The sequence below is a fragment of the Bipolaris maydis genome, assembly GCF_028858645.1.
Source record: "Bipolaris maydis strain C4 unplaced genomic scaffold PSV08scaffold_12, whole genome shotgun sequence".
NCBI lineage: Eukaryota > Fungi > Ascomycota > Dothideomycetes > Pleosporales > Pleosporaceae > Bipolaris > Bipolaris maydis.
The window spans coordinates 1,186,983-1,211,164 of NW_027093868.1; the positions used below are offsets into that span (position 1 = coordinate 1,186,983).

Below are 24,182 nucleotides of genomic sequence, written 5' to 3' on the forward strand. Positions count from 1 at the left end.
GAAGCGGTGATTATCTCGTCGGTGTACGAAGTTCGTTCTCGCAGTTCGCTAAAGACCCCGCGATGGTTCATGCCGCTATGATGCTCGTCTGCAGATACGTGCCTTGGCATGTGACCGCATAACTATGTCACGCGATATTTATCCCGAGGCGTCCAGCGTAGACATTGTGATGGAATTGCTTCGTTGTAAGCTACACGCAGCCATCTATGCGGCTGCAAATACAATAGAACTGTCCTAAGCGTCGCTTGGATATCCAACGCCTGCATACGCCATGTCCCAGTTGCACCACTATTCTTGTTCCTTCTCATGCGTAATCTAGAAGTCATTGTCGGCGTCCATATCCTCGTCTTCCATACCAGCCTCAATGAAAACAAGTCGTGTTCCTTCTCCAGTCGTTTGCCAGACCTATTGGCTAGAGTTAGCAAGCAATAGACTGCGTTTTTCTGTCGACTACTTACATCAAGCATAGCGTATTCGTCAATAGCTGACTCGAATTGATCGGCCGTGAAGCCCTTGGCCAGGACTCGTTCCCTAACTCTGCGGAGATCAAGTTCACCCCTGGTGCCATCACCAACGGCCGCAGCACCGCTCGCCTCCATGGACTTGATAAGGTGATAGATCTTGCTGCTAGGCGTATGATCATCCCTGCGGTTCTCGTCGGCATAGAGACTGGCCTTGCTGACCTCTGTAAGGCGGAGAGCTTCGTCAACATCTTCAGAGATGACCTCATCAGCAAATCGTAGACGCGCCAGAGCTTGAGCCAGACGAAGCACACCCAAGAGTGTACGCGGCGAGGTGTGCGTAAAGGCCTTTTTGCTGCCATCATCGCGCTTTTGTTGTTGACGCATGCGCACATAGGCGCCAACCATGTAGTCGGCAACCTCCTTGGGCACAGTCGGTCGATAGGACCTGGCACGGGCAACCCACTGTCGAACTTCCGCAGGGCTGAAGACGATGCCTCCGGGGGCTTCGGGATGGGCGTTGTGCATGTGGACATGCGTAACGTGGCGGGCAAGCTCTTCGTCCGAGTCACGCGTAGGGGTATCAAGGATGAGGAACAGGACATCGAAACGGGACAGAAGAGCGGCGGGGAGGTTGATATTCTCAATGGGTGACAAGCGGGGATTGTAGCGGCCGTACAGTGGGTTGGCGGCTGCCAGAATCGATGTGCGGGCGTTGAGTGTGGTGGTGATACCGGCTTTACTGATGGAGATTGTCTGCTGCTCCATGACTTCGTGGATGGCTGTTCGGTCGCTGTCGTCCATCTTGTCGAATTCATCAATACAGCACATTCCGTTGTCAGCAAGAACAAGAGCACCTCCCTCGAGAACCATTTCGTCCGTCACTGGATCGCGCATAACGGCTGCAGTCAGACCAACGCCACTGCTACCGCGACCAGTCGTGTAGACACCACGAGGTGCAACCTTGGTGATGTACTTGAGCAATTGGGACTTGGCCACACCAGGATCACCCATCAGGCAGACATTGATGTCACCACGGATGCGCATACCATCTCCCACCTCCTTTGTGACACCGCCAATGAGCTGGAGCAGAAGTGCCTTCTTGACATCAACATGGCCAAAGATTTCGGGCGCAATGGATCGCGACAGGTACTCGTACAGCTGGCCGGTCCTCTCGAGTTCATTCATTCTCCGCAGGGTTGGCTGGGCAAGCACAATGTCATCGTAGGCCTTCTTGTGCTGCAAGACGTATTGAGCCTCGAGATAGGTGTCGGTAAGAAGACCAGCGCGAATCGCCTTGAAGCCAGTGTAAGGCGTGGGGAGGAAAATGCCGGTGCAGTCAATTACGTCTCCAGGGTTAATCTGACGGACCAGAGCGCCATGGCAATGGATAGTGAGCTGTCTGGGGATGTGGCCAACTGGCACTTGATCGGCCATTTCCTGAATCTTGACTTCCTGGAAGGGGAGGAATTTTGAAGCGCGGGTAGACAGAAACAACTGGCCCTTGGTCTTGTTGCTCTTGCACTCTTCTGAAGGGCATTCTACAAGTGGAGTGAACTGCTTGGTCGTCACAGGTTGGAAAACTTCGCTTCCACAGCGGTCGCAAGAGTAGGCGTTGACAAGCACGGCAGGCTTGACGTCGGAGACCCTTGTTGCAATACCGCGGACTGTGATGAGGTGGCCGAGGTGCTCTCCACGGACATTTCGGACGGCGAGTGCTTTGAGACTACGCTGGCTGCTGGAACCTGAGGGCACTCTGGGCTTGAAGTTGAGCGTGTAGCGTCGCGTCAGGGCTGGAGGAAATATTGACTCTGGAGCAGCCTGTTCGGCATCGTCGACGCCCTGTAGCTCTTGCATCCTTTCATTGCGCTTGGAGCGCTGTGTCATGATCACGTCCAGCACATCGTCCTTGAAGCTGTGTACAGTAAGTGCTGGTACTGGCAGATTTCACGTAGTGCCATACCTCAGCTCTCTTGTGGGCTCTGGAAGGCACTTGTCCACGGCGCGCGAAAAGATCTCAATGTAGTGGTAGGCATTCCGCTCAATGGACTCGACCAGCCTAAGGTTTTGCTCGTCGTCGGAAGCTTTCTCGTACTGGCGACTATGAATCAGTTGCGGGGTGCCGGCAGCTGGTCATGGCCACTCACCGCCTCGACGTCGTTGAGGTCTATTTGGATCTCGTCGCGCATGCGATTGGCAACTTCCTGGAGCTGGTCCATGTACTTTAACTTGGACTTGTTGCGCGCCTGGGCTGCGGGGCCGCTGTCCTCGGCGTCGACCATGTCGTCGTCATCCTCGGTGCCATTGCCGTTGAGGTTGAGGCTCTCGAGCTGGTCTGCTGCCTCGGTCGAGGTAGACTTGTAGTTTTTGAGGAAATCAACAAAGGCAGCTATGCGGTGTTAGCAAAGGGCGACCAGGGTGTTGTGAACGCGTGTATAGATACACACCCTCCTGCTCGTTGTAGTTGACGGGCGCACTCGTGGTGAGCAGCGCCATGGGGGGCGAGATTGAAAGGTGGCGGCCGGAATATAAAAAAGACGGCCGAAGGTCTGGTGTTATTGGTGATATCTCGGAGACAATTGCAGCGGGGAGGGAATGGCAAAATCGGGGCTGGGCTGGGCGCGTTGCTGGCTTGGGGCGCGTCCACCCGCGTCGACAAGGGCCCGCATCTCTTTGGTTCTGCCGGCTGCCACCGCCCTGGGCCCATGGCCGCCGACGACCTCGGCTCGCTGGGAGAGAGAGTGATGCGCTTGGGCTTGCGAGTATGTAGCAGCCGTCATTCTGCTCTCTCCATTCTCCATTCACACTCTCTCCCCCAGCTATGCCGCCGAAAAAGCCCGCCGGCAACGTCGTCCAGGCAGAGGTCGTCTTGCACCAGTCGCTCAAGAACTGCCTTGTCAACTTACCGTCGTCGCTGGTGTCGGTGCTTGTTAATGCAAACACGGTACGCGCCATTAGCTGCACTCAACACCCGGTTGCTTACTCTCTGTCCAGGTCGCCCAGAATGTTGTCGTCGAGCTCTCATACCGCCAGCCTCCCCCTCCCGGCGCTACCGACAACAAGAATGCCGCTCCAAAGTCCGTCTTCCTGGGATGGACGGGCATGCAGAGCAAGCGCAAGATTGCGCCCGTCGTCGGCAAGGACGGCCTGAGGGGCAGCCCAGCAGTCAGCCAGCAGGATATTCCAGCAGTCGAAGTGGATGCTACGTTTGCGCGACTGACCGGTCTTCAGCAGGGTCAGAAAGTCGGCATCATACTGCACCTCGACCCTCCCCAAGCCCACACCATCAACATCGAGCCATTGACCCCTGTCGACTGGGAAATGATCGAGCTACACGCCCAATTTCTTGAACTCAACTTCCTTTCGCAGATACGCGCACTGCCTAACCCACAAGCTCAGTCGCCGCACCCCCTGACCCTCCATCTATCCCCTACTACCACCGCAAACATCACTGTCACCTCTATTGCACCCGCGCCGCAGAACGCATCGCTCTTTGTCAAAATCTCGCCCGACGCAGAAGTCATCGTTGCGCCCAAGACACGACAAAAGGAGAGGAGCTCGACTCGGGAGAGCCGGAGCGTGGGCGCTGCTTCGAGAAAGAGCGGAAAGAGCACTGCAAGCACAGTCCGGCGTCGCAGCGGTCGTGAGGATGCTGCGACAAAGGGCGTTGTCTTCCTGCGCGGTGTTGACCGAAGCGTTGCCCAGGAGTGGTTCGACGACGAAGATGATGCTGACGCAGAGGGACTGAAGGTCTGGGTTGATCCCGAGGTACTCCTCACGAAAGCACTCAGGGGGGCCACTTGGGTCTCTGTATCAGTTATCAAGCCTGCAGGCCTACAAGAGCCCGTCGACATGTCCAAGGAGCAAGAACAGGAGAAAGCTGCGACTCGCGTGGTAGCCAAAATCGTCCCATGGGAAGATGCGCCTGACAGCCGTCATGTGGCGCTTTCGGTCGGCCTGTGCAAGGTTTTGGGCTGTGAGAAGTTTGTGGGTGGATTGGTTCGCATCGAAGGCGCACCTGCCCAAACTCCCAAGCCACCTGCCATCAAGCCACAGGGTACCAAAGAGTCCAGGGAGCCAACCGTGAAATCAATCAAGATTGCACCTTTCGCTACAGTAGCATCACTAAGCAATGCATCACTGAAATTTGGTGGCGAGTCAAAACAGGACCAGGAGAATGCTATACAAAAGATCAGAGCGTCGTATGGAAAAAAGAACGGAATTCTGGACGGGCCGGTTACGGACGGAATGATATTACCACCAACAAAGGATTCCGAACTTGGCTGGCAAGGAGGTATTGTAAAATTCGAGCCTCCCTCGACAACCAGTGGTGTATCATGGGTCCTCTTTCCTGAGAGGAAACCACCACTTGAACTGGGTCCAGAGGTGTCGGTACCGTCAAGTTGGGCCAAGGGGTGGCAGCAGGGTGATCCATTACCCGAAACTCCTGCTCACCTCGTTGGAATTGACCCACTTATTGCACAGTTAAGATCACACCTGACGCATAATTCATCAGTGCTCCTTACTGGAGGTCTCGGCGCAGGAAAATCGGAATGTGCTCAGCTCCTTGCCCACCAGCTCCGGACCGAGTACCTGTTCAACACCACATACTTTCCCTGTCGTAAGCTGGTAACGGATGAGACGCGTGTTGCAACCATCAAAGAAACACTCAATCGGCTGTTTGCCACGGCATCGTGGGGTGCACGTGGCGGCGGAAATGCCGTAGTCATTCTGGACGACCTTGATAAGCTATGTCCTGTGGAAACCGAGCTTCAGGTTGGTAATGAGAATGGCCGAAGCCGGCAGGTCAGCGAGTGCCTGATCAACATCGTCCGACAGTATTGTTCCATGGACTCTGGCGTAGTGCTGCTGGCAACAGCACAGGGCAAAGAAGCTCTCAATAATGTCATCGTTGGAGGTCACATCGTTCGCGAAATCGTCAGTCTAAAGGCACCCAACAAGGATGGCAGGAGAAAGGTCATTGAGATGCTAGCTTTCAAGGATGCCAAAACAGAGTCAACCGAGCAAGCTAATGGCCATGCCTTCCCGCCCTCTCCATCAAATAGTAGACCAAGCACTTCTCACTGCAGCAATGCCAGTGTCGACAGCATACAAAAACCGCCTTCTGAGGAATACGGCTTCACCGTCGACTCTTCCATTGACTTTCTCGATCTTGCGGGACAGACGGACGGTTACATGCCTGGTGATCTTGTTCTGCTGACTTCACGTGCGCGAAACGAAGCACTCATCCGCTCTGTCACATCAACATCTCCTACCGTGACTCTTACCCGAGAAGATTATACCAAAGCCCTTGCAGGCTTCACGCCTGCCTCGTTGAGGAACGTCACATTGCAGTCCAGCACCACCAAATGGGATTCGATAGGTGGTCTACACAACACACGCCAAGTTCTCTTGGAGACACTACAATACCCCACCACCTACGCCCCTATCTTCGCAAAATGCCCACTACGTCTTCGCTCAGGTCTGCTTCTTTATGGATACCCCGGATGCGGCAAAACACTGCTCGCCTCTGCTGTAGCAGGTGAATGTGGCCTCAACTTCATTTCAGTCAAAGGTCCCGAAATCCTCAACAAGTACATTGGAGCGTCTGAAAAGTCAGTGCGTGATCTTTTTGAGCGAGCAGAAGCAGCGCGGCCTTGCGTCTTGTTCTTTGACGAGTTCGACTCCATCGCGCCTAAACGTGGCCATGATTCCACAGGCGTAACAGATCGCGTCGTCAACCAGCTCCTCACCCAGATGGACGGTGCGGAAGGTCTTTCAGGCGTCTACGTCTTGGCCGCTACCTCGCGCCCTGATCTCATCGACCCTGCGCTCCTCCGTCCTGGTCGTCTAGACAAATCCCTCCTCTGCGACATGCCCGACGAAGAAGAGCGCATCGACATCTTGCGTGCCGTAACTGCAAAGCTGCACCTGGCACCCAGCATCCTCTCAGCCGATACATCTGGTCAGAATCTCCGCGAAATCGCCTCCAGAACAGAAGGCTACTCCGGCGCCGATCTCCAAGCCGTAGTCTATAATGCCCAGCTAGAAGCCATTCACGACGCCCTCGGTGACATCGACCCTTCCAAACTCGACGCCGCTGGTAACAAAAATACCGGCACAAAAGATACAAAGGGTATCCCCGACTTTTCTTACTTCCGCTACGGCGACGACGATAGCAATACACCCGCCGACTCCGCACTGCGTACCTCGCACCACATCTCCGAGCGTGCCCTAATCGCCCAGAAAATTTCATCCCTCCAGTCCCTCCGCAAGAAGCAAAAGCAACTCCAACGTTCTGTTAGCGGTCTCCTTGACCCCAAGGATTCCTCCTCTTCTCCCAATGGCCTTGCAGACGCCAAAACCGAGGATGCCTCTACTGATAGAAAGGATCCTCAGATCCAATGGTCTCACATCGAGTCCTCGCTTGTATCTGGTAGAAGCAGTATCTCGGCTCAAGAGCGAATGCGGTTGAAGAGGATATACACGGAGTTTGTGGATGGAAGGGATGGCAACTTGCCGAATGGGCAGGGGGGAACGGAGATTGGGGGGAGGAGTAGTTTGATGTGAGAGATTCTTAGCTTGTTGAAAGGGAAAGGGAGGGGAGGGTTAATGTTACTTGGAGAGGTTTTTTTGTCGATATATGTATATCCTGGTTTAAAAAGCCTGGTTTGAAATGTCCATCTATCATGTTCGTAATTCAACGCAAGGATTTTTTTCGTCACAAAGTACGTATCTCGACCTATTGCGGTAAAAGACACTCTGAAATCAGTAACAAATGCATGAGGCATATCTTGTTCATTTCATCTTTGACTCGGTATCCCCCCACCTACCCTCAAATATCGAGATTCCAGTTCTTCCTCGTTCCGCCCCGGTACAAATACCTTATTTCGACACCGCACTCTTTACCTGCTCCCCCACCTTCTCTGCCTTGCCCTTCAACGTCGCCTCCCGGCCTCCGAAATTCCAGTAGTTCAGATATCGGTATCCCTGCACAACCTGCGAGGTAAAGTTGATCGCGTGGCACCCGAACAGCAGGTAGTTGGCCGGGGTAACCGCCATGGCGTAGCGCATGAAGGTGGCGGAGTAGAGAGTGAGGGCGCCGGTCATGCGGCCCGAGATACTATTTCGCGAAAGTGTTAGATAGGCGTGTGTTTGTGTGTGAGAGAGTAAGGGGAGTGGAGGGGAGGGAACAATACATTTCAGGATCTTTACTCATATCTGCAATGGCCGCAATCGGGATACCAAAGTTACTCGCGGGGCCCCAGAAGTCTGTTTTGAACTGTCAGCTAATGTTTTTCCTCGACAATCCCCAATTCTTCTTTTTCTATTCTTCCTTATTCCTCCTCCTCCTCCTCTCTCTCACACAATCTGCGCCTTGCAACACAGCCAAGTGCGAGTGTGCGCGTGCGTTCTCCGAAAACCGGGGTTCTAAAAACGTACGAGTCGAGCAAAAGTAATCCGTGTACTTGTTTGAGCGAATCTTCGCGTTGAGGGCTTTGATTGCGGCGGCCATGGTTGCGACGTTTCCTTTGGTGGGTTTCCGTTCCAAGAGTCCAGAAGGTTGTATGCGACGGCGGGGGGAAGCGGAAAGGGGACGTAGCAAAAGTAAAGCTCGTGGTTCGGAGTTTGCGAGATGGGCTCGGAACGCGGACAGGGCTGGGTTGCCAAGGCTTTTTTGATGGGGCCGGGGCGGGAATAGATGGCGCACCGCACCGCGAACCGGAAATGCAGGATTAGATACGGGAAGGACATCACGTGCAGGGTGATATAGCTAGTGAACTGGCCATTGGATTGGGTACAGACAAAAAGTACGACAGTCCAATTCTTGAAATGCTGCCACTGGTTCTTATTGTGGCCCGCAGGCCAATGGTATATCCTAAACCCCTCCAACTAATCTTTCGTACACTTGTGATTTAGGTACGCTCGCCTTGTCAGTGTCATCTGTGGTTTTCAAGCACAGCCTAAACCTTGGAGCACTTGCAACGTCTACGGTCTGCTGGACTTTGATCTTCTCAGTCTCCCGATACGCTCCCTGATATTTGCAACATGGCTGCGCGTTGCATTTGTAACTCGCCAATCCCGACGCTTGTTTCTTCTCGTGATTTTCCTTCGTGTCTGCACGTTGTTGTCCGTCTATCTACCACCGAAACCAGGAGGCCCGCCACGACCAGGGAAACCTGGCGGTCCACCGAATCCTGGGGGTCCGCCAAAGCCAGGAGGTCCACCAGCGGGAGGGAAGCCAGCTGTCAAGAGTTAGCAGATATTATTTAAATACATGTGGAGAGACGTACGTGGTCCACCAGGTGGTCCGCCACGGCCTGGGAAGCCAGGTGGCCCTCCAAAACCTCCAGGTGCACCTGGGAAACCACCTCCAAATCCAGGACCAGGAGCTCCAACGCCAGGAGCTGGTCCAGTCAGGCCAACAGGGAGACCACGTCCAGCAGGCCGAGCGACACCAGGTCCAGCAGCCAATGCCGCAGTAGTCGAAGGTCCAGAGTTTGCTCCGAGACGCGCAGCGGGGTCCGCAGGCGGTGGCCCATCAACGGACAGTGAAATTACATGAGCACCACGGATAATGGTGAGTCCAATGGCGCGTCGTTCTTCGGTTTCGGTGACTTGCTGGGTTGCGCCCGGTGCGGCTTTGCCCTTTCTCCGTGTGCGGCGGAATTCTTCTGTGTCGGCGAGTACAAGGTTCATGTGCTGCAAGCAGCGCGTTAGTTTGGTCTTCCCAAGACTGAGAATGCGACACTGACCTTGTCGAATGCGAGCATCTGTCCAACCATTTGCCTACCATCTTGAAGCGTTACCTTCATGCGGTAGTTGATCTAGTCTTGTAAGTTGGGTGCGATTGTGAGCGGAAATCTGGGGCGCTTACTAGATTTTGCTATATCATCGAGCGTCAGTCAGTTTCTATGCGCGTCTTTCTCTCAGGTCAAGGCCTCGAGCTGCTAGGCGGAGTTACTTACCATCTTTCCTTGACGGTTCGCAGCGCCCGACATGATGTGTTTTGCGCGTCCGGAGACGACTTGAAAGCTCGAAAAATAGGTATATGGGGTTATTGAGGTCGGATCCCCGTATGGTTGGCGATCGGCGGGGCGTCTGAAGCTGTTGGTGTTCGCAAGACAAAGTTCATGTTCGGAGCTCTGACATGCTGGCACGTGACCTGCCTAGTCTCGCTTAATTCACGCCCTCCACAGGCCAAATGGATTTCGTGATCGCGAATTCCACTCCAGCGACTTCGACAGCCACTCACGCCCACTAACCTCTGCAGTCAATCACAATGGTACGCAGCAAATATCGACGACAATTTGCATCGCGCATACTAACAGTAATGGCAGTCCGACTCCAAGGCCTCCAACCCCATGCGGGAGCTCCGCATCCAGAAGCTCGTCCTCAACATCTCCGTTGGCGAGTCTGGTGATCGTCTCACTCGTGCCGCCAAGGTGCTTGAGCAGCTGTCCGGTCAAACTCCCGTTTACTCCAAGGCCCGCTACACCGTCCGTACTTTCGGTATCCGAAGGAACGAAAAGATTGCTGTCCACGTTACCGTCCGTGGCCCCAAGGCCGAGGAGATCCTCGAGCGTGGTCTCAAGGTCAAGGAGTACGAGCTCCGCAAGCGCAACTTCTCAGAGTCCGGCAACTTCGGTTTCGGTATCAGCGAGCACATCGACTTGGGTATCAAGTACGACCCTAGCATTGGGTATGTGGAACATGGACAGTAAAGGCGAGATAGGCAATGGCTGACTGGAGCAGTATCTACGGTATGGACTTCTACGTCTGCATGACCCGCCCCGGTGAGCGTGTCGCCAAGCGCAGGAGGTGCAAGAGCAAGATCGGCCCATCCCACCGCGTCAACCAGGCCGAGACCATCAAGTGGTACAAGAACCGATTCGAGGGAATTGTCCGATAAACGTATCGACGGAGCGGTGAAGAGGGAACGAAGTGAAGATTCTGCACGATAACCAGCATTTTCGGTCTCGGGGGTTCGGTCCAACGGAGTCCTGGAATGTATCTTACAAAAAGAGCAAGCATTGAACTTGCGGCCTATCAATGGAGCTTGGCCTTTGTCTCTTATGAGCGGGTCTACGACCACGTATACAATGGAGGCTTCACTAGGGTGAATGTTCCGCGTAACCATTGTGTGGTCATCTTTTGCTCGTTGTTATCTGCTCGTGACGTGTGTTGTTGTTCTTGAAGTATCTCCTAACCTTCAGGTTTTTGCTAGGAAAACAACCCCCCCCCCCCCCCCCCCCCTCTCCAAATTGCTTTCGCATGCGCATATGGATCACCATTGGGCCAATGTATTTGGTATGCGACTTGTATTGTGACAATTCTGGAAATGATCAAACCGAAATGGGTGCTCTGTCTAATTTGACGTCACAAATTTTTTTAATGAAGAGCAAACATGATTCAGTACAGCTCATCCTACTTAAGTTAACCTACACCGAGTCGACTAACGTCTATTGGGCCGTTATGTAGCAATCACTGTAACAAAAAAAATACTGATAGTGTGATTTGGACGTGAAGAGCGATTGAGACGTCTATTAACTGCTGCAACGCTTTGGGAGGCATTTGTACTGAAACCGAATCAAAATCTAACAACCAGTCTGTAACCCTATTCGCCACCCTTTTCATCTTGCTTCACATCCACCGCGCGACTCAACGTAGCAATCTTCCTACACAATACCTTGATCGTCGAAGTCCCCATAACATCCAACATGGGCACATCCGCCTTGACTTCCCTCGCAAGGAACGTCCTGAACTCTATAGCCACCAGCGAATCGATGCCATTTGCGCTTATCGACTTGTCTTCATCGATATCCGCCGCTGCTACCGACAACAAACTCGCCAGCTTGCCCTTGACCGCTGTTGTAATGATATCAGCTGCTTCATCCAATGTCTTCGATTGAGCAAGTAAAGCCTCGACAGGAATCTCAGTGCTCTCAGATGACGCAGCTCCAGTCAATGTCTCACTGTTTAGATGTGCGAAAAGCGGGAAACTCATGAATGACGGCGTCGGCATTCCCTTGTGGCGGTATTTATCTCTGTTAGCCAGACCCGTCACAATTTGCGCGGGAGGGTTTTGGCGTGGATCAATGCTGTATTCGAGAATCGCGTGCAGTTCTTCTTCGCGGATTTGCTCGAGTTCGACGCTGACGCCTTTGTTGATGGCGACGCGCGAGGAGTTCTCGGCGACGTAGCCGACGGAGAGGATGGCGCCGACGTCGATTGTGGAGGCCGTGAGACCTTGCGAGCGGCGATGTGCTGCTAGAGCGTCTTGGTAGGTATTGCCCGCGGCATAGTTGGCCTGTCCGCGGTTTCCAAGAATGCCGGTTGCGGAGGAGAGGAGGACGAAGTGGTCGAGGTCCTTGGGGAGGTGTTTGTGGAGGTTCCAAGAGCCGAGAACTTTGGGGTTTACGGCGGACATGTAGTTTTCGTAGGTCATATTTTCGAAAATGGAGTCCTAGAGAGGAGAGTTAGTGGAGTCCTTTTCCACTGTAGTGGTAGGTTGGTGATAGACTTACTGATAGTTGCATAGCTCCCTGAATGACACCCTTGATGGGAGGCAGGGAAGACTCGCATTCCTTAAGGACTCTCTCAAGGTCGGCTGAATCAGTGACGTCGCATTTCTCGATGCGTACTTGACACTTTTGCTCGACCAATTGCTTTTCCATCTCCGCAACGGCCGGAGTGATCTTGCCACTGCGCGATAGGAACAACAGATTGCGAGCACCCCTGTTCACCATCCATCTTGCAATACTTCGTCCCAATCCTCCCAGTCCACCACTCAGTACATATGTTGCGTCTGACTTGAAGTACAATGGGGTTTGCTGCTCCGGCACGATCGGGACAATATCGTCACCGTGTGGGACGAACACCATCTTACCAGTCCCACGACCAGATTGTAGAGTCTGGAAGCCTTCAACCAGCTTCGAAAGTGGGGAGACAGTTGTTGGTTGTGCGGTTTTGACAACGCCTTCGCTCCATAGGCGTACTGTATCATCAGTGAGCTGCTTGACTAGTTGTGGCCGACACTTCATCATTGTAACCAAGTCGACGCAAGTTATGGAAGTGCCTCGCAGAAGAGGTCGCAGTTCGATCCTGGAATTGGCTTGGATATCCTTCTTTCCGATCTCAATGAAGCGCCCGAAAGGTGCGAGAAGTTCCCAGGAGCATCGCAAAGCCTGTGAAGGTATGTCAGTCAAAATGATCAACAAGTGTTCGCTGTATTTCGTGCACTTACATCGCCAGCGAGTGAGTTGAGTACAACATCCACTCCATACCCGCCAGTTACTCGTCGAATGCCCTTTGCGAAACTCAAGTCTCGACTCGAGAAAATGTGATCTTCCGGGATACCGTAGTTTTGCACGAGCAGCTAATCCCAAGTCAGTAAACAATCCCCTCCGTGCAAATAAATCGCAACTCACAGCTCTCTTCTCAGGCGTCGAACAAGTAGCAAAAATCTCCGCTCCGACACTCTTCGCGTAATTAATCGCCGCCTGTCCCACGCCTCCCGCCGCAGCATGAATCAAAACCTTCTCTCCCTTCGCCAACCTCGCCACATCTCTCAGCGCATACAGCACCGTAACATACACAGCCGGCAACCCAGCCGCATCGCTGAAGCTCAGCGAGTCAGGAATCTTCGTCACAACCGACTGGTCCACCCGCCCAAATGTGTGAAAACAACCGACATGATCCAGGCCAGTAATGTACGTGACGCGGTCTCCAACTGCGACATCAGTGACTTGCGAGCCGACGCGGGAAATGACACCCGCGGCTTCGCACCCGATGCTGTAAGCCATGTGTTCGCCCATGGCGATCATCAAGTCGCGGAAGTTGAGGCCCATGGCTTTGATTTCGATCTCTACGTGTGTGGGGTCTAGGGGTGTAGTGTAGACGGGGTCGGTGACCCATTGGAGGCGATCGAGCTGGCCAGGGGAAGCAGAAGATAGCTTGACTGGCCTGCCAGCTTCTTTCCAGGCTGTTGGAACGGGCTGAGGAGTGCTGAATTGGGAGGCGAGGAAGTGGTTTCCGGTGGTGCTTGAGTGCAAGCGGCTGGTGAAGTAGGATCCGGCTTTGAAGAGGTATTCGCCTTGCTTTTCTTCTTTGGAAATGGGATCAGTGAATTGAAGGTTGACGAGCTTGCTGATGCATTCGATGAGATTGGCAGTGTTAGGCTGGGGGTTTGCGATGGACAGGGTAACAAGGTTTGCGTCATCGAGATCTCGTTCCCATCGTACGGTGCGGATGAGACCGAGGGCCATGCTGTTTTCAGGGGTTTCTAACATGTCACCTGTGACCCAGAGAAGGGCGTGACATTCGGTTAGTACCTTTCGAACACCCTCGTACTCTTCTGAAGTCAGGGTTGAGAGAACAGGGGTGTCTAGCTCCAGGAGTGAGACGCATAGAGTCTGACTTAGATCTTGATCTTTCAGCTCGCGGATTGCAGCGATGGAGACACTTTCTCTCTGAAGTGTCTTTTGCAACTCCTTCTGCAGCCCCGAGACCAAACTCTTGTCCAATGCTTCGGGAACAAAGATAACTACCTTGTCCTTTTGCACTTCCAAGACCCTGTTCTGCTCAACAGCACGCGAGACAAGAATGCTCTGCGTATGCGACACATCAATCTGAGCATCCTTCAACTCCAACTCGACACCATCAAACCCAGCTCCACTCAACAGTGTCGCCCACTGGTCCTTTGATGCAAACGGACTCCACTTCCTCGTCTCCTCTTTCGAAAGCCACCAACCACTCAGCTGCCCAAATGCCAGCGCTGACCAAAAGTAATCCTGCCTCATACCTTCTTGAATCAGAATTCTTCCACCAGGTTTAAGAAGCTTTCTCAAGTTCGATAGCGTAGAATGTAAATCCTCAGTCGCATGAATAACATTCTGTGCCACAACAACGTCATAAGTTCCAGCCTGGAACCCCTGGCTCTCAACATCCTTCTCTGCATGCAAGACTTTGTACTCGAAAATCGACTGCCACGCCTTGAACTTCTCGCGCGCCTTGTCGAAAAAGGCGGACGAGATATCCGTATATGTGTACTGCAGTACGCTGGATTGTAACAGCCGGCCATCGTCAGATACTGGGGCCAGGTTCCGGATTACGGCTTCGGTGGAAGAACCGGTTCCAGCGCCAACTTCGAGAACGCGTAGATTGGTGCGGTTTTCACCGAGGATGTGCAGGTATTTAGAGAGGAGCTCGGGGAGGTCGCCGAGGCGCACGAGGTCGGCGTAGACTTGGTCGAGGATGTCGTCTTGGCCGAACATGAGTTGGAGGGGGTCAGTTTCGCCGCGGAGGACGGAAACGATGTTTGAGCCCATGCGGTAGGCTAAACGGCCTTCGGCTTTGTAGGCTTGGATTTGGGTGTAGATGTTGGTTTTGGCGGCATCGTTGTGACGAATGGCTTCGAAGTCGGAGCGTGGTACTGATGAGATTTTGTCTTCTTTAGTCCAGTGTTCAAGTTGCTCTAGCCAGTTGAAGTAATTCTGAAGATGGCCTTGGAGAGCCTTGGGGGCTTTTCGATACTCGTCCAGCGCGTCGTGGACAAGGCAGAGAGTGGCTAGTTGCAACCGGTGTACCCATTCGGCTGTTAGGCTGTCCGATCCCACGGGACGTTCCTCTGGAATCAAGTCTGCTTGAGAAATTGTCTCGAGATAAACGGGCCACTTGACTTCGTGACACAACTCTCTGCTAGTTGCCGCTCGTTGTTCGGCAGAGTCGAGCGGTGTGGCGCGAATACCAGTGACTGAAATCCTAGCATCACCGGTTGCTTCGTCCCAAACAAGTACGTCGTTGTCATACTTCTCAAAAGCAACTCGCTCAGTTCGACCATGTACTTTATACTTGTGGCCGGGCAGCGGGCTTAACTCTGCTGATAGCCAAACATCTTTGATGAATGTTGGAACTGCTGGGTTTTCGAGGCTTGTGGCACCGAAGAGATCCATGATAGCGGCAAGAGCAAAATGAATCATGCTGTCGAATGTAGCAGGATGTATCAGATGTGGCGAGGCGTGCTGCTTGGGCATTGACGCCGCAATATCTGGCACTGTCACACGCCCGATAACTGCTCCGCCTTGATCACCAGTACCCCTGGTGTCTGATCCATTGCGGAACAATGGTCCAAATTGGAGTCCTACTGTTGCCATATTCTCATACGCACGGAACATGTCAAACGTTGCCTGACATCTGTGCTCAGCATCTTGTAATTCTCGGCGTCTCCTAGCTGACTCCTCTCGAGCTTCTAGCCCATCGTCAACAGGACCAGTAGTTGTAGCATATTCCACAGCGATATATCCTGTACAGTGCTCAATCCAGTCATCGCCAGCAGGATTGTAAGATGAAATCTGGAATCGGCGCCATGTGTTCGAGACAGTTATGCTAGACTCATCCACTCGGTTCATCGAAAGCATAACTTCCAGTCCGTCTTTACTATCCGGAACAATCATTGCGCGTTTGATCGAAATGTCTCTCAGGCGGAAGGAAGTGATTTCGAGACCTTCGTCGGCGATTTGCTGGATCGCTTCGATAGCCATGATGAGGTAACCAACACCTGGATAGACATGGGAGTTTGTGACAATATGATCACGCAGCCAGGGCTGTTCGTTCAGTCGGAGGACGTTTCTCCATTGAGGGCGCTCTTTGTTCCAGTCTGGTACTGGTGCACCGAAGAGGTCATGACGAGGCGCTTTGCGCAACCGGTAGTTACGACTGAGACGGCTTTCGTACCAGAGGAGTTGAGAGTGGTTGAAAGTGTAGCCAGGTATATCAGTCAGCAGGGCATTTGGTACAGACTGGGTGCTTTCGTTAACCTTTTGAAGGCTAATTGGATATCCGCGAGACCAGATATGTCCCAGTGCAGTCAGCAGCGTCTCAGGCCCAGGTTTGGATCTATTCAAAACAGGGAATAAGGTTATACTGGATCCACTGGGCTGAGTAGCAAGGATATCCTTAATAGCACTTTGAAGAGCGCCGTGAGGACCAAGTTCCAATACGACATCCGCGAAGTGATTGCCTCCCTGAGCATCAACTCGGAGTGAAACCTGACCTTTTTGTGCGGAACGGAAACATGTTGCTGTCAACCCATCCGAAAACTGAACTGGGGAAACCAAATTTTTGACCCAGTATTCAGCATCGAGTAGTTCTTCAGTAACGAAAGTTCCGGTCACCGTTGAAACCATTTCCACGGTGTTCGGTGGGATGGATTTGTCCGGTGATATACCATCTAAAAGTGCGGCATACTCTTTCGCAACATGATCCATGTGCGGCGAGTGGTACGCTTTTTGGATAGCCAGCTTTCTCACAAAGATCTCCTTCTCTTGCAGCAGGTCGTGCAGTTCCAAGACCAGATGCTCATCTCCCGAGATGGTACAGTTTCTCGGACTGTTGCTGCAGGCGACCACTAGGACCCCTTTCTTAGCCAAAGCGTCCACATATGGCCGGGCATCTTGTTCAGACAAACCAACAGCCAGCATCGTGCCCTTTTGTTCACTTTGTTTCGCAGAGACTACTCCTCGGTAGTATGCTACACGCCACGCAGACTCACGAGTCAGCTTTCCGGAAACGTAAGCTGCAGCTATCTCTCCGGAGCTGTGTCCTACAGCTCTTGATGGCTTCACGTCCCATGACCGTAGCAGATCTACCAATGCCACCTGCACCGCTGTGCAAGCAGGCTGCGATAACCAAGGCTCATTGACATTGCTTTGTTCTTTGGCATTGGACAGTTCGTCGAGAAGAGACCAGGTTGCGCCCAAAGATGTAAAGAACTGACTTGCTTGCGTTATGCTCTCACGGAACACGGGATACACGAAAAGTTCTCGGCTCATCTCTGCATACTGAGCTCCTTGGCCCGTGAAGACGTACGCGATAGATATGGGTCCGCGGGCTCGGATAGCTTTTGTGTGAACAGTTGGAAGGACCTCCACCATATCGGAGGTGTCTCCAGCAAGGAAAAAACTGCGCCAGCTGAACTGAGAACGCCGATTCAAAGTGTGAGAATAGTCGTTCAAGAAGGATGGTGGGTATGTGGAATGGGATTTGAAGAAATCAAGCTGTGTTTCGGCATTCCTTGACACACCTGCTTCGTCAAACGCAGAGAGTCCAATGAGTTGAGGAGGTTCTGGTATGTTTTCAGCCGATATCCAACTTCTCAGACTATGGCCTTTGTCAACACCATTCCCAGCGTGAGCATGACCGTTGGTTTTCGATGGTGTGTGGGTCCCATTCTGTTTTGGAGCACTATCGTCTCCATTCAAGTGTTGGGTTTCGCTGAGCTGCTCAGAAGGGGCTATAAGAGCTTCCGCAGCCCGGCTCAAAGAATCAATCTTCTCCATGGAAGGTGCCTCAATTGCCGTACGGTGATTTCCAGTTAGCTCATGATCTCTCAGGTAGTGGTAAGCATCATCCAGGATAGCATGTGCATTAGTTCCTCCTACACCGAAAGAGTTGATTGACACTCGGCGGAGACCTTGTGTAGGCCATGGAACAGCCTTATCGGCAATAGAAAGATTCCATTTCTGGAAGGGAATCTTGGGGTTTGCCTTTTCGAAATTGGCTTGTGGCGGAATGACGCCATTCTCTAGTGCCAGCACACTTTTGATTATTCTATTCATGAAATGGTTAGCTGTGTTCTTTCTGCTAATTTTGATTTAAGGAGAGGTCCGTTGGGAGATGACATACCCTGCAACACCAGCGGCACCTTCCAAGTGGCCTACACTCGCTTTTACCGAACCTAGATAAAGCGGTTTATCTTTTCGTCTCGATTTGAATGCCTGTGCAATTCCGCGGGCTTCAATCGCATCTCCTTGTTTTGTGCCAGTACCATGTGCTTCTACTAATGTGGTGTCGTCAAAGTTTAGCCCGGCAGATGCGTATGTGGTTCTTATCAATCTTTCTTGTGCGTCGCTACTGGGAAGAGTTAAGCCTGGAGTACGGCCATCTTGGTTGATACCTGTGCCACGAACGACTGCTCGGATAGTATCACCATTGCGAAGGGCATCGCTGAGACGCTTCACAATTACCGTGCCTGCTCCTTCTCCACGAGCAAAGCCATTGGCGCGGTGGTCGAAACTGAAACATCGACCATCAGGACTGAGGAAACCTTGATGCGACATCCCATTAACATCCCCTTCAAGAAGACATGATGGTTAGTGATTATGAAACAAAGTTATCGTAGCTGTGACTAACCAGGGTAATTGAGAATTGTTACTCCAGTAATTATAGACATATCGCTCTCCCCCGTTCGTAGACTTTGGCTACCAAGATGTAAAGCAGCCATGGAGCTAGAGCACGCTGTATCGATAGTCACACTTGGCCCTTTTAGGTCGAAAAACCACGAGACACGATTGCTGTGCATTGAGTTGGTAAGGCCAGTAACCCGATGTCTCAGCGTTGTCTCTGGATCGCTGTTCAGGATGGCAAGGTGGTCGTGGTTGAAGCCAGAAACGTAAACTGAAGTATTGGATCCTGCGACTTGCTCCAATGTAAAACCGCTGTTTTCAAGAGCAAGGTACACATTTTCCAGTACCACGCGTTGTTGAGGATCCAGTGACATGGCTTCGCCTTTTGTGATTCCAAAAAAGGAAGAGTCGAAGTATGCTGGGTCTTCAGCAAGAAAGTGACCCCCTGGGAAATGCAAAATACATTGGTCAGCTATTGGTGCTCATCGATATACGGATTATGTGTATCGTACCTGCGACAGCATGTGTGCCGCCATGTTCAGGATCAGGATGGTAATGTCCTGGGCCCATTCGGCCTTCGGGAATTGGTGTATGAGCACATCGCTTCGCCAGTAAAAACTGCCATAGCTGTTCTGTGTTATAAGCTTCTTGCGGGAAGCGGGTTGCAAGGCCAACAATGGCTAAAGGCTCTGCTGCTGAAGCAGGCTCAACAAATGACACAGGCATTTTGGATATAGTATCTTGAAGTGAAGAAATGGCGCACTTGATGCATTGGAATGTTGTTTATAAAAGAGCTTACACGCTAAACTTTCCAAAACTGTCCATTCTCCTAGCTTTGATACATGCTTGATTTTCATAGTATCCGCCGTTACCACCAATTACTATATTAACCGATCTAACACAGTCCAATCGAAGATCACCTCCGAATATCTACATCCTTGAAGCCTATACAATGACTCGATGTAAGCTCTTCAGTACAGCCGAGAAAAGTAGGGGACTGGGTCCGGTGATGGGAGTCGTCCAGGGTATGTCTTATTTCGTATTCTAACCTCTGTTTTGCTGGTATGACAGCGCTAGGGAGGTAAGCTGAAGCCTTAGCGGGTGAATTAATTGGATAGAGGGGCATATCAAAATTTAGCCAAGAATGCGCGGAGGATAGCGCATTCTAGCATAGCATCACTAACATGCTCAACGGTAGAATACATGACTGGGCTCAGAAAGTTATGCCCGGAAGAAAAACAATTGGGTCATTAAATTTGATAGTTCCCTCTTTGGTGGAATACATCTGAACTACAGAAGCGATATCGGAGATGTTCTAAGTGTTTGCTTTTGTGAACGATTTTTAAGATCGCCAGAATTTTAATCCTACAACTTTATTAGGAACAGCTCAAAGGAGATGTAACAGGCCCCTGCGTGCATAGGCGCTACTGCAAAACTTATCCCAGGTCGCTGCACTCCACTTCAAATTTGGCCGTGCGGTCCGATTTCCAAAAAAAAACCCTGCATGGTTACGCAACAGCTGATCAGTTCTGTCCAGGGTATCCGTTGGCAAATTCTACACACATACCTAGTTGATAGCGCCAAATGACCTATCCTCCGCATCTTGTTCAAGGGCCTGCTCGGCTCAGCGCCGTTTTCTATTAGCTAAGCCCCTAGACCCGGAGCTAGATTTCGATACCGCCCTTTCACTAAGTTAGTGTACTAGATCTAGACATTTACGTGGCTATGAAATAGCGCTCTAATTAAACAGCCTGTCCGTTTTCTATCCTATACCAGATAGGACTAGCCGTGACGCTAGCTAAAACTCCCCTGTTGAAGCTCTAAACCCAAAATGAGATCAAAATGGAAACCGAAAACCAAAACCCTAACAAGTATCAATCCTCCCGCATTGTTGGGAAAAAACGGGCCGGCTGTTGTACCTCTTGTCCAACCTACATCTCAGAGATGAGAGCATGATTTGAGAGTAAAGGGACACAAATGAGTCTCTAGAGGAATTTTTTGGGAGCGGTAAAATCAGCCCATAGAGCAACCTCCTAACATCTCACATAGTTCACACAACTATATTAACATTATGGTCCTCGAAATCCATTGGCAACTTTTGAAAGATTTACCTTGGTTACTTTCTCTCATCATAGGACCGATCGTGGCGACAATCCTTTTCACCTACTCCGTCTCCTACATCTACAGCTTCCAAAGATCAGGACACGAAGGATCTGAGCCACCTTTACTGCCTTACTGGATTCCATACTTCCAGCACCTGCCTGCATTCCTTCTAGACCCGGCGAGTCTTTATGAACGTGGCCGAGAATACTTCTCAGGGAAACCCTTCACTCTCCTACTAGCTGGGACAAAGTTTTATGTTTTTTACTCTCCTGAATCTGTCAGCTATGTCTTCAGTCGCTCTCGGTTGTTCACTTTTGAGCCCGTCATGGCAAGCATGATGGAAAATGCTGTTGATCTTCCACCTCCGGATCGACCCAAATTCGTCTCATCGACAGCAGAAGGAAAAGATGGAAAATTCCTTACCGAAAACCACAATATTTGGACACGTAATCTTTCGGGGAAGCGCCTGCATGACATTATGAAAATCTACATGTCGGTGCTGCCTACTGTTCTGGAGTCAAATATCGATCTTTCGAACGACAAGTGGCAGAAAAAGAGCTTGTACCCATTTCTTAGGAAAATCATCTTTGAGACCAGTGTACAGACATTTTTTGGTCCTCATTTGATACAATTCTGGCCCAATATGTGGGATGACTGGAGAAGATTTGATGATGCCACATACATTGGTGTGCGATCGAATTTGGCATTCAAATTACAGCCCAAGACCCACAGAGCACGTGAGAGGATGTTCCAAGCATTTGAGCGCTGGCTAGATGCTGCTGGAAACGATGAGTGGGAAGACACTGATAATGTGTGGTGTGAGAAATGGGGTCTCCGTATGAATTGGGAGAGGGACGTACTGGGCAGGCAATCTGGCTTTACGAAAAGAGGAAGGGCATGCTTGCAAGCAAGCTTTCTTTTTGTGTAAGTATATGGAAGCTATCCTCAGGCTGGATAAAGTGCTAAAGATCGAAACAGGATCGTAACCAACGCTGCTCCAATGGCCACTTGGTTTGCATACTGTGCTGCATGCAACCCGTCTCGTCTTGCCGAGTACCGTGACGCCGCCACACCTTTCTTGCTTTCTCCCTCAATCCTCTCAGGCTCGGCTTCAACGCCTCATTTTGATCTCCCAGCTCTCATCAAAAACCCGTTTGTTCAATCTCTCTGGCTGGAAGCATTGCGTCTAGGAACCATATCTGCAGCCGCACGAGTTATAACACGGGAAACCACCCTCGAAGGTTATCTTCTTCGAGCAGGGTCTGTCATTTTGATGCCAGTACATTTAATGCATTCTGGTGTGGAATTCCCAGAAGCAAAGAAGTTCCAACCAGATCGATGGCTAGATGTAGATGAAGAGGCATTGAAACGGCAGAATATGGTAATGCGCCCCTTCGGAGGGGGCACAAGTTTGTGTTCGGGGAGATTTGTGGCGGAGATGGAGATTGTTGGCGTTGTGAGTGTTTTGCTGGAGATGCTCGACATGAAATTTGAAGAAACTCTCTCGGAGAATCAGTGGGAATTCAATTCCAGAAGTATTGGTGTCATGGCACCAAAGAAGGACGTTCCAGTCTGGATAAAGCGAAGAGAGAAGATCTAGAAATTTCCCATCCCGATCGTTTTAATTTTATTACATACTTTGTTCAGTACCATGATAGATTGACAAAATTGTCATGTGTTCTTTCTCACAAAATTGAGAATAGAAGGAAAATTTTGAACAGCTTTTTGCAATAGGATTTTGGACGACAAGTTTACAACATTGATGTTCCGCATTATCAAAGTTAAAAAAGTGGAGTCCAGATGTCCGTAAGACGCGCCTTTCCGGCAAGCCTAGCTGAACCGCTGACCAGGTACAATCTGTAGTGCCGGAAGCAGCTGGATAACAAATGCAGGGTCAACGGATTGCCCAGCCTTACCCTTGCTTCTCTACATAAGTGAAGTTGACGATCTACCCACGTGACGTGCACTGGTATTTATTCCGTGTTGCCGCGGTAAACCTCTCATATAAGGAGCTTCGCGAACCCCAGAATACATATTAAGTTATTATCTGGATGTTATTTCTCCGATCGCCATTCGTCGCTTGGCTCAAACATGCAATTTATTGCGGCAATATTTTGCATGCTTCTCGCCGTTCTCGGCTTCAAATCGTTACACCTCTTCGCGACGTCCAATGGATTGTTAGGACACCTGGAGCGCATAATCACGAATAAGTCCACCCCGGCAGGAAAACCTCTACGTAATTTGACCACTGGCGGCCGTTTCCCACGGATCGATCTTCAACTCAATGCGGTTGCGACGTTCCTTTTACTCTCTTGTGAAGATTACTCAGAGCTAGATGTGAATCTTGTAGGCTTCTGGTTTGATCTATCATGGGGTCCTTCGTGGATTCTGATTGTATTGGAGAGTTTCAGGGAGTACAGTCGAAGCCGACTGATGTCTTGGTAAGGAGAAAGAGTATGCACCTGGTCCTTAATATGCTGTGCTAATCATTGCAGGATCGCAATCCCGGGACTCTTCATCTTCAATCAGTCACACGCTATATTTACTTCTCTTTACCTGGCAATCAGATTAATCGTTGCAGTTCCGGCGACCACAGAAGAAAGTCTGATGATTGATGCCATCCACGTCCATGCGATTCCCTGGAGCTTCTTATTAGGTTATATCCTGCCAATATCTCTCATGGCGCTGCCTGGAGTGACCATTTATAATCTTAACACACAACACACGCTCGCATCGTTCTATCAGCAGTGGCATCTTTACATTAGTTTGGTCCATGCTCTGCTGGTGACATTATGGACCCATACAGGATCGATGGGCAGATTTGAAGACGAAGATTCCAAGACCTCATTATCCACAGTCAGGCCAGTTTACGTTCTAGCCTTCACCATGGCTGTCATCTCAGTTTGGGGTCCGATCCTTGTCTCCTTGACCATCCGTGCATTGCATCGGATCCGCAAAGCACGTCCGTCTAGCTACAAGAATCTCCAGCTTTCCAGTATATTCATACCACCTTCTCCATGGAGCAACTTGAAGTGCAAAAATGCTTTTGAGGGAGGAAAATGGCTTCTTCAATGGGACGGTATAGTTGGAGGACTCAGTTCCGCAGTTTGGGCAGTCGCCTTGTACGCTGAAGCTCGCAGTGCGGTCGAGCCACAGGAGGCGTTAGGGTCATTTTGCACGAGGCTCATGTGGTATATGGTTTTAGGCGGGCCTATAGGTGTTGCGACAGGAGCCTTATGGGAAAGAGACATGCTGGTTTTGCAACGGATCTGAAATTTTGGTGGCTTAAAACACTGAGCAAACGGTTTCCGTATATCCGACATCGCTCACACTTCAATCCATCTCCCTACCAGTTGATTTTGATGAAAGTGGTGCCACTTGTCAGCCTAAGAAGCACTGTACTACACTTTAAATCACTTCTAGCGTACATCCA

At 51.2% G+C, this 24,182-nt stretch overlaps 8 protein-coding genes across 8 annotated transcripts; 4 read left to right on the forward strand and 4 right to left on the reverse strand.

Moving 5' to 3' along the window:
• Positions 1–144: 144 nt before the first annotated feature.
• On the reverse strand, positions 145–3,024 carry PSV08DRAFT_208071 (MCM2/3/5 family-domain-containing protein). The gene is made up of 5 exons (XM_014224243.2): positions 2,909–3,024; positions 2,609–2,850; positions 2,455–2,555; positions 459–2,376; positions 145–405 (listed from the first exon to the last, which is right to left on the reverse strand). Exons 1-5 carry the CDS (start codon positions 2,955–2,957, stop codon positions 316–318), a joined length of 2,400 nt encoding a protein of 799 aa, XP_014079718.1. The 5' UTR covers positions 2,958–3,024; the 3' UTR covers positions 145–315.
• A 222-nt stretch (positions 3,025–3,246) lies between these two features.
• Positions 3,247–7,189, forward strand: PSV08DRAFT_11934 (P-loop containing nucleoside triphosphate hydrolase protein). The gene is made up of 2 exons (XM_014224242.2): positions 3,247–3,405; positions 3,456–7,189. Exons 1-2 carry the CDS (start codon positions 3,283–3,285, stop codon positions 7,029–7,031), a joined length of 3,699 nt encoding a protein of 1,232 aa, XP_014079717.1. The 5' UTR covers positions 3,247–3,282; the 3' UTR covers positions 7,032–7,189.
• Positions 7,190–7,212: 23 nt separating this feature from the next.
• Positions 7,213–8,085, reverse strand: PSV08DRAFT_404345 (uncharacterized protein). The gene is made up of 3 exons (XM_014224241.2): positions 7,905–8,085; positions 7,661–7,733; positions 7,213–7,584 (listed from the first exon to the last, which is right to left on the reverse strand). The coding sequence occupies exons 1-3, from the start codon at positions 7,975–7,977 to the stop codon at positions 7,347–7,349; spliced, it is 384 nt and encodes a 127-aa protein (XP_014079716.1). The 5' UTR covers positions 7,978–8,085; the 3' UTR covers positions 7,213–7,346.
• Positions 8,086–8,597: 512 nt separating this feature from the next.
• Positions 8,598–9,463, reverse strand: PSV08DRAFT_354764 (uncharacterized protein; the record flags this gene model as incomplete). Its single annotated transcript, XM_014224240.2, has 5 exons — positions 8,598–8,707; positions 8,756–9,164; positions 9,218–9,289; positions 9,340–9,348; positions 9,431–9,463. 5 exons carry the CDS (start codon positions 9,461–9,463, stop codon positions 8,598–8,600), a joined length of 633 nt encoding a protein of 210 aa, XP_014079715.1.
• A 281-nt stretch (positions 9,464–9,744) lies between these two features.
• On the forward strand, positions 9,745–10,374 carry PSV08DRAFT_354765 (60S ribosomal protein uL5; the record flags this gene model as incomplete). The annotated part of the gene is made up of 3 exons (XM_014224239.2): positions 9,745–9,747; positions 9,803–10,164; positions 10,218–10,374. The coding sequence occupies 3 exons, from the start codon at positions 9,745–9,747 to the stop codon at positions 10,372–10,374; spliced, it is 522 nt and encodes a 173-aa protein (XP_014079714.2).
• Positions 10,375–11,079: 705 nt separating this feature from the next.
• On the reverse strand, positions 11,080–19,372 carry PSV08DRAFT_186312 (uncharacterized protein; the record flags this gene model as incomplete). Its single annotated transcript, XM_014224238.2, has 5 exons — positions 11,080–11,928; positions 11,990–18,071; positions 18,147–18,594; positions 18,654–19,091; positions 19,159–19,372. The coding sequence occupies 5 exons, from the start codon at positions 19,370–19,372 to the stop codon at positions 11,080–11,082; spliced, it is 8,031 nt and encodes a 2,676-aa protein (XP_014079713.1).
• A 1,177-nt stretch (positions 19,373–20,549) lies between these two features.
• Positions 20,550–22,349, forward strand: PSV08DRAFT_364906 (cytochrome P450; the record flags this gene model as incomplete). Its single annotated transcript, XM_014224237.1, has 2 exons — positions 20,550–21,673; positions 21,728–22,349. Exons 1-2 carry the CDS (start codon positions 20,718–20,720, stop codon positions 22,347–22,349), a joined length of 1,578 nt encoding a protein of 525 aa, XP_014079712.1. The 5' UTR covers positions 20,550–20,717.
• Positions 22,350–22,752: 403 nt separating this feature from the next.
• PSV08DRAFT_364907 (uncharacterized protein) lies at positions 22,753–24,069 on the forward strand. The gene is made up of 2 exons (XM_014224236.2): positions 22,753–23,190; positions 23,245–24,069. Exons 1-2 carry the CDS (start codon positions 22,841–22,843, stop codon positions 24,020–24,022), a joined length of 1,128 nt encoding a protein of 375 aa, XP_014079711.1. The 5' UTR covers positions 22,753–22,840; the 3' UTR covers positions 24,023–24,069.
• Positions 24,070–24,182: the final 113 nt, after the last annotated feature.

Coding starts and splice junctions, on each gene's coding strand:
- PSV08DRAFT_208071 (XM_014224243.2), bottom strand. CDS start 2,957: ATGGCGCTGCTCACCACGAGTGCGCCCGTCAACTACAACGAGCAGGAG. Junction 2,556..2,608: donor ACCTCAACGACGTCGAGGCG/GTGAGTGGCCAT, acceptor CATAGTCGCCAG/TACGAGAAAGCTTCCGACGA. Junction 406..458: donor ACGAATACGCTATGCTTGAT/GTAAGTAGTCGA, acceptor TCTAGCCAATAG/GTCTGGCAAACGACTGGAGA.
- PSV08DRAFT_11934 (XM_014224242.2), top strand. CDS start 3,283: ATGCCGCCGAAAAAGCCCGCCGGCAACGTCGTCCAGGCAGAGGTCGTC. Junction 3,406..3,455: donor TGCTTGTTAATGCAAACACG/GTACGCGCCATT, acceptor CTCTCTGTCCAG/GTCGCCCAGAATGTTGTCGT.
- PSV08DRAFT_404345 (XM_014224241.2), bottom strand. CDS start 7,977: ATGGCCGCCGCAATCAAAGCCCTCAACGCGAAGATTCGCTCAAACAAG. Junction 7,734..7,904: donor GGATTACTTTTGCTCGACTC/GTACGTTTTTAG, acceptor AGTTCAAAACAG/ACTTCTGGGGCCCCGCGAGT. Junction 7,585..7,660: donor ATGAGTAAAGATCCTGAAAT/GTATTGTTCCCT, acceptor TTCGCGAAATAG/TATCTCGGGCCGCATGACCG.
- PSV08DRAFT_364907 (XM_014224236.2), top strand. CDS start 22,841: ATGCAATTTATTGCGGCAATATTTTGCATGCTTCTCGCCGTTCTCGGC. Junction 23,191..23,244: donor CGAAGCCGACTGATGTCTTG/GTAAGGAGAAAG, acceptor TAATCATTGCAG/GATCGCAATCCCGGGACTCT.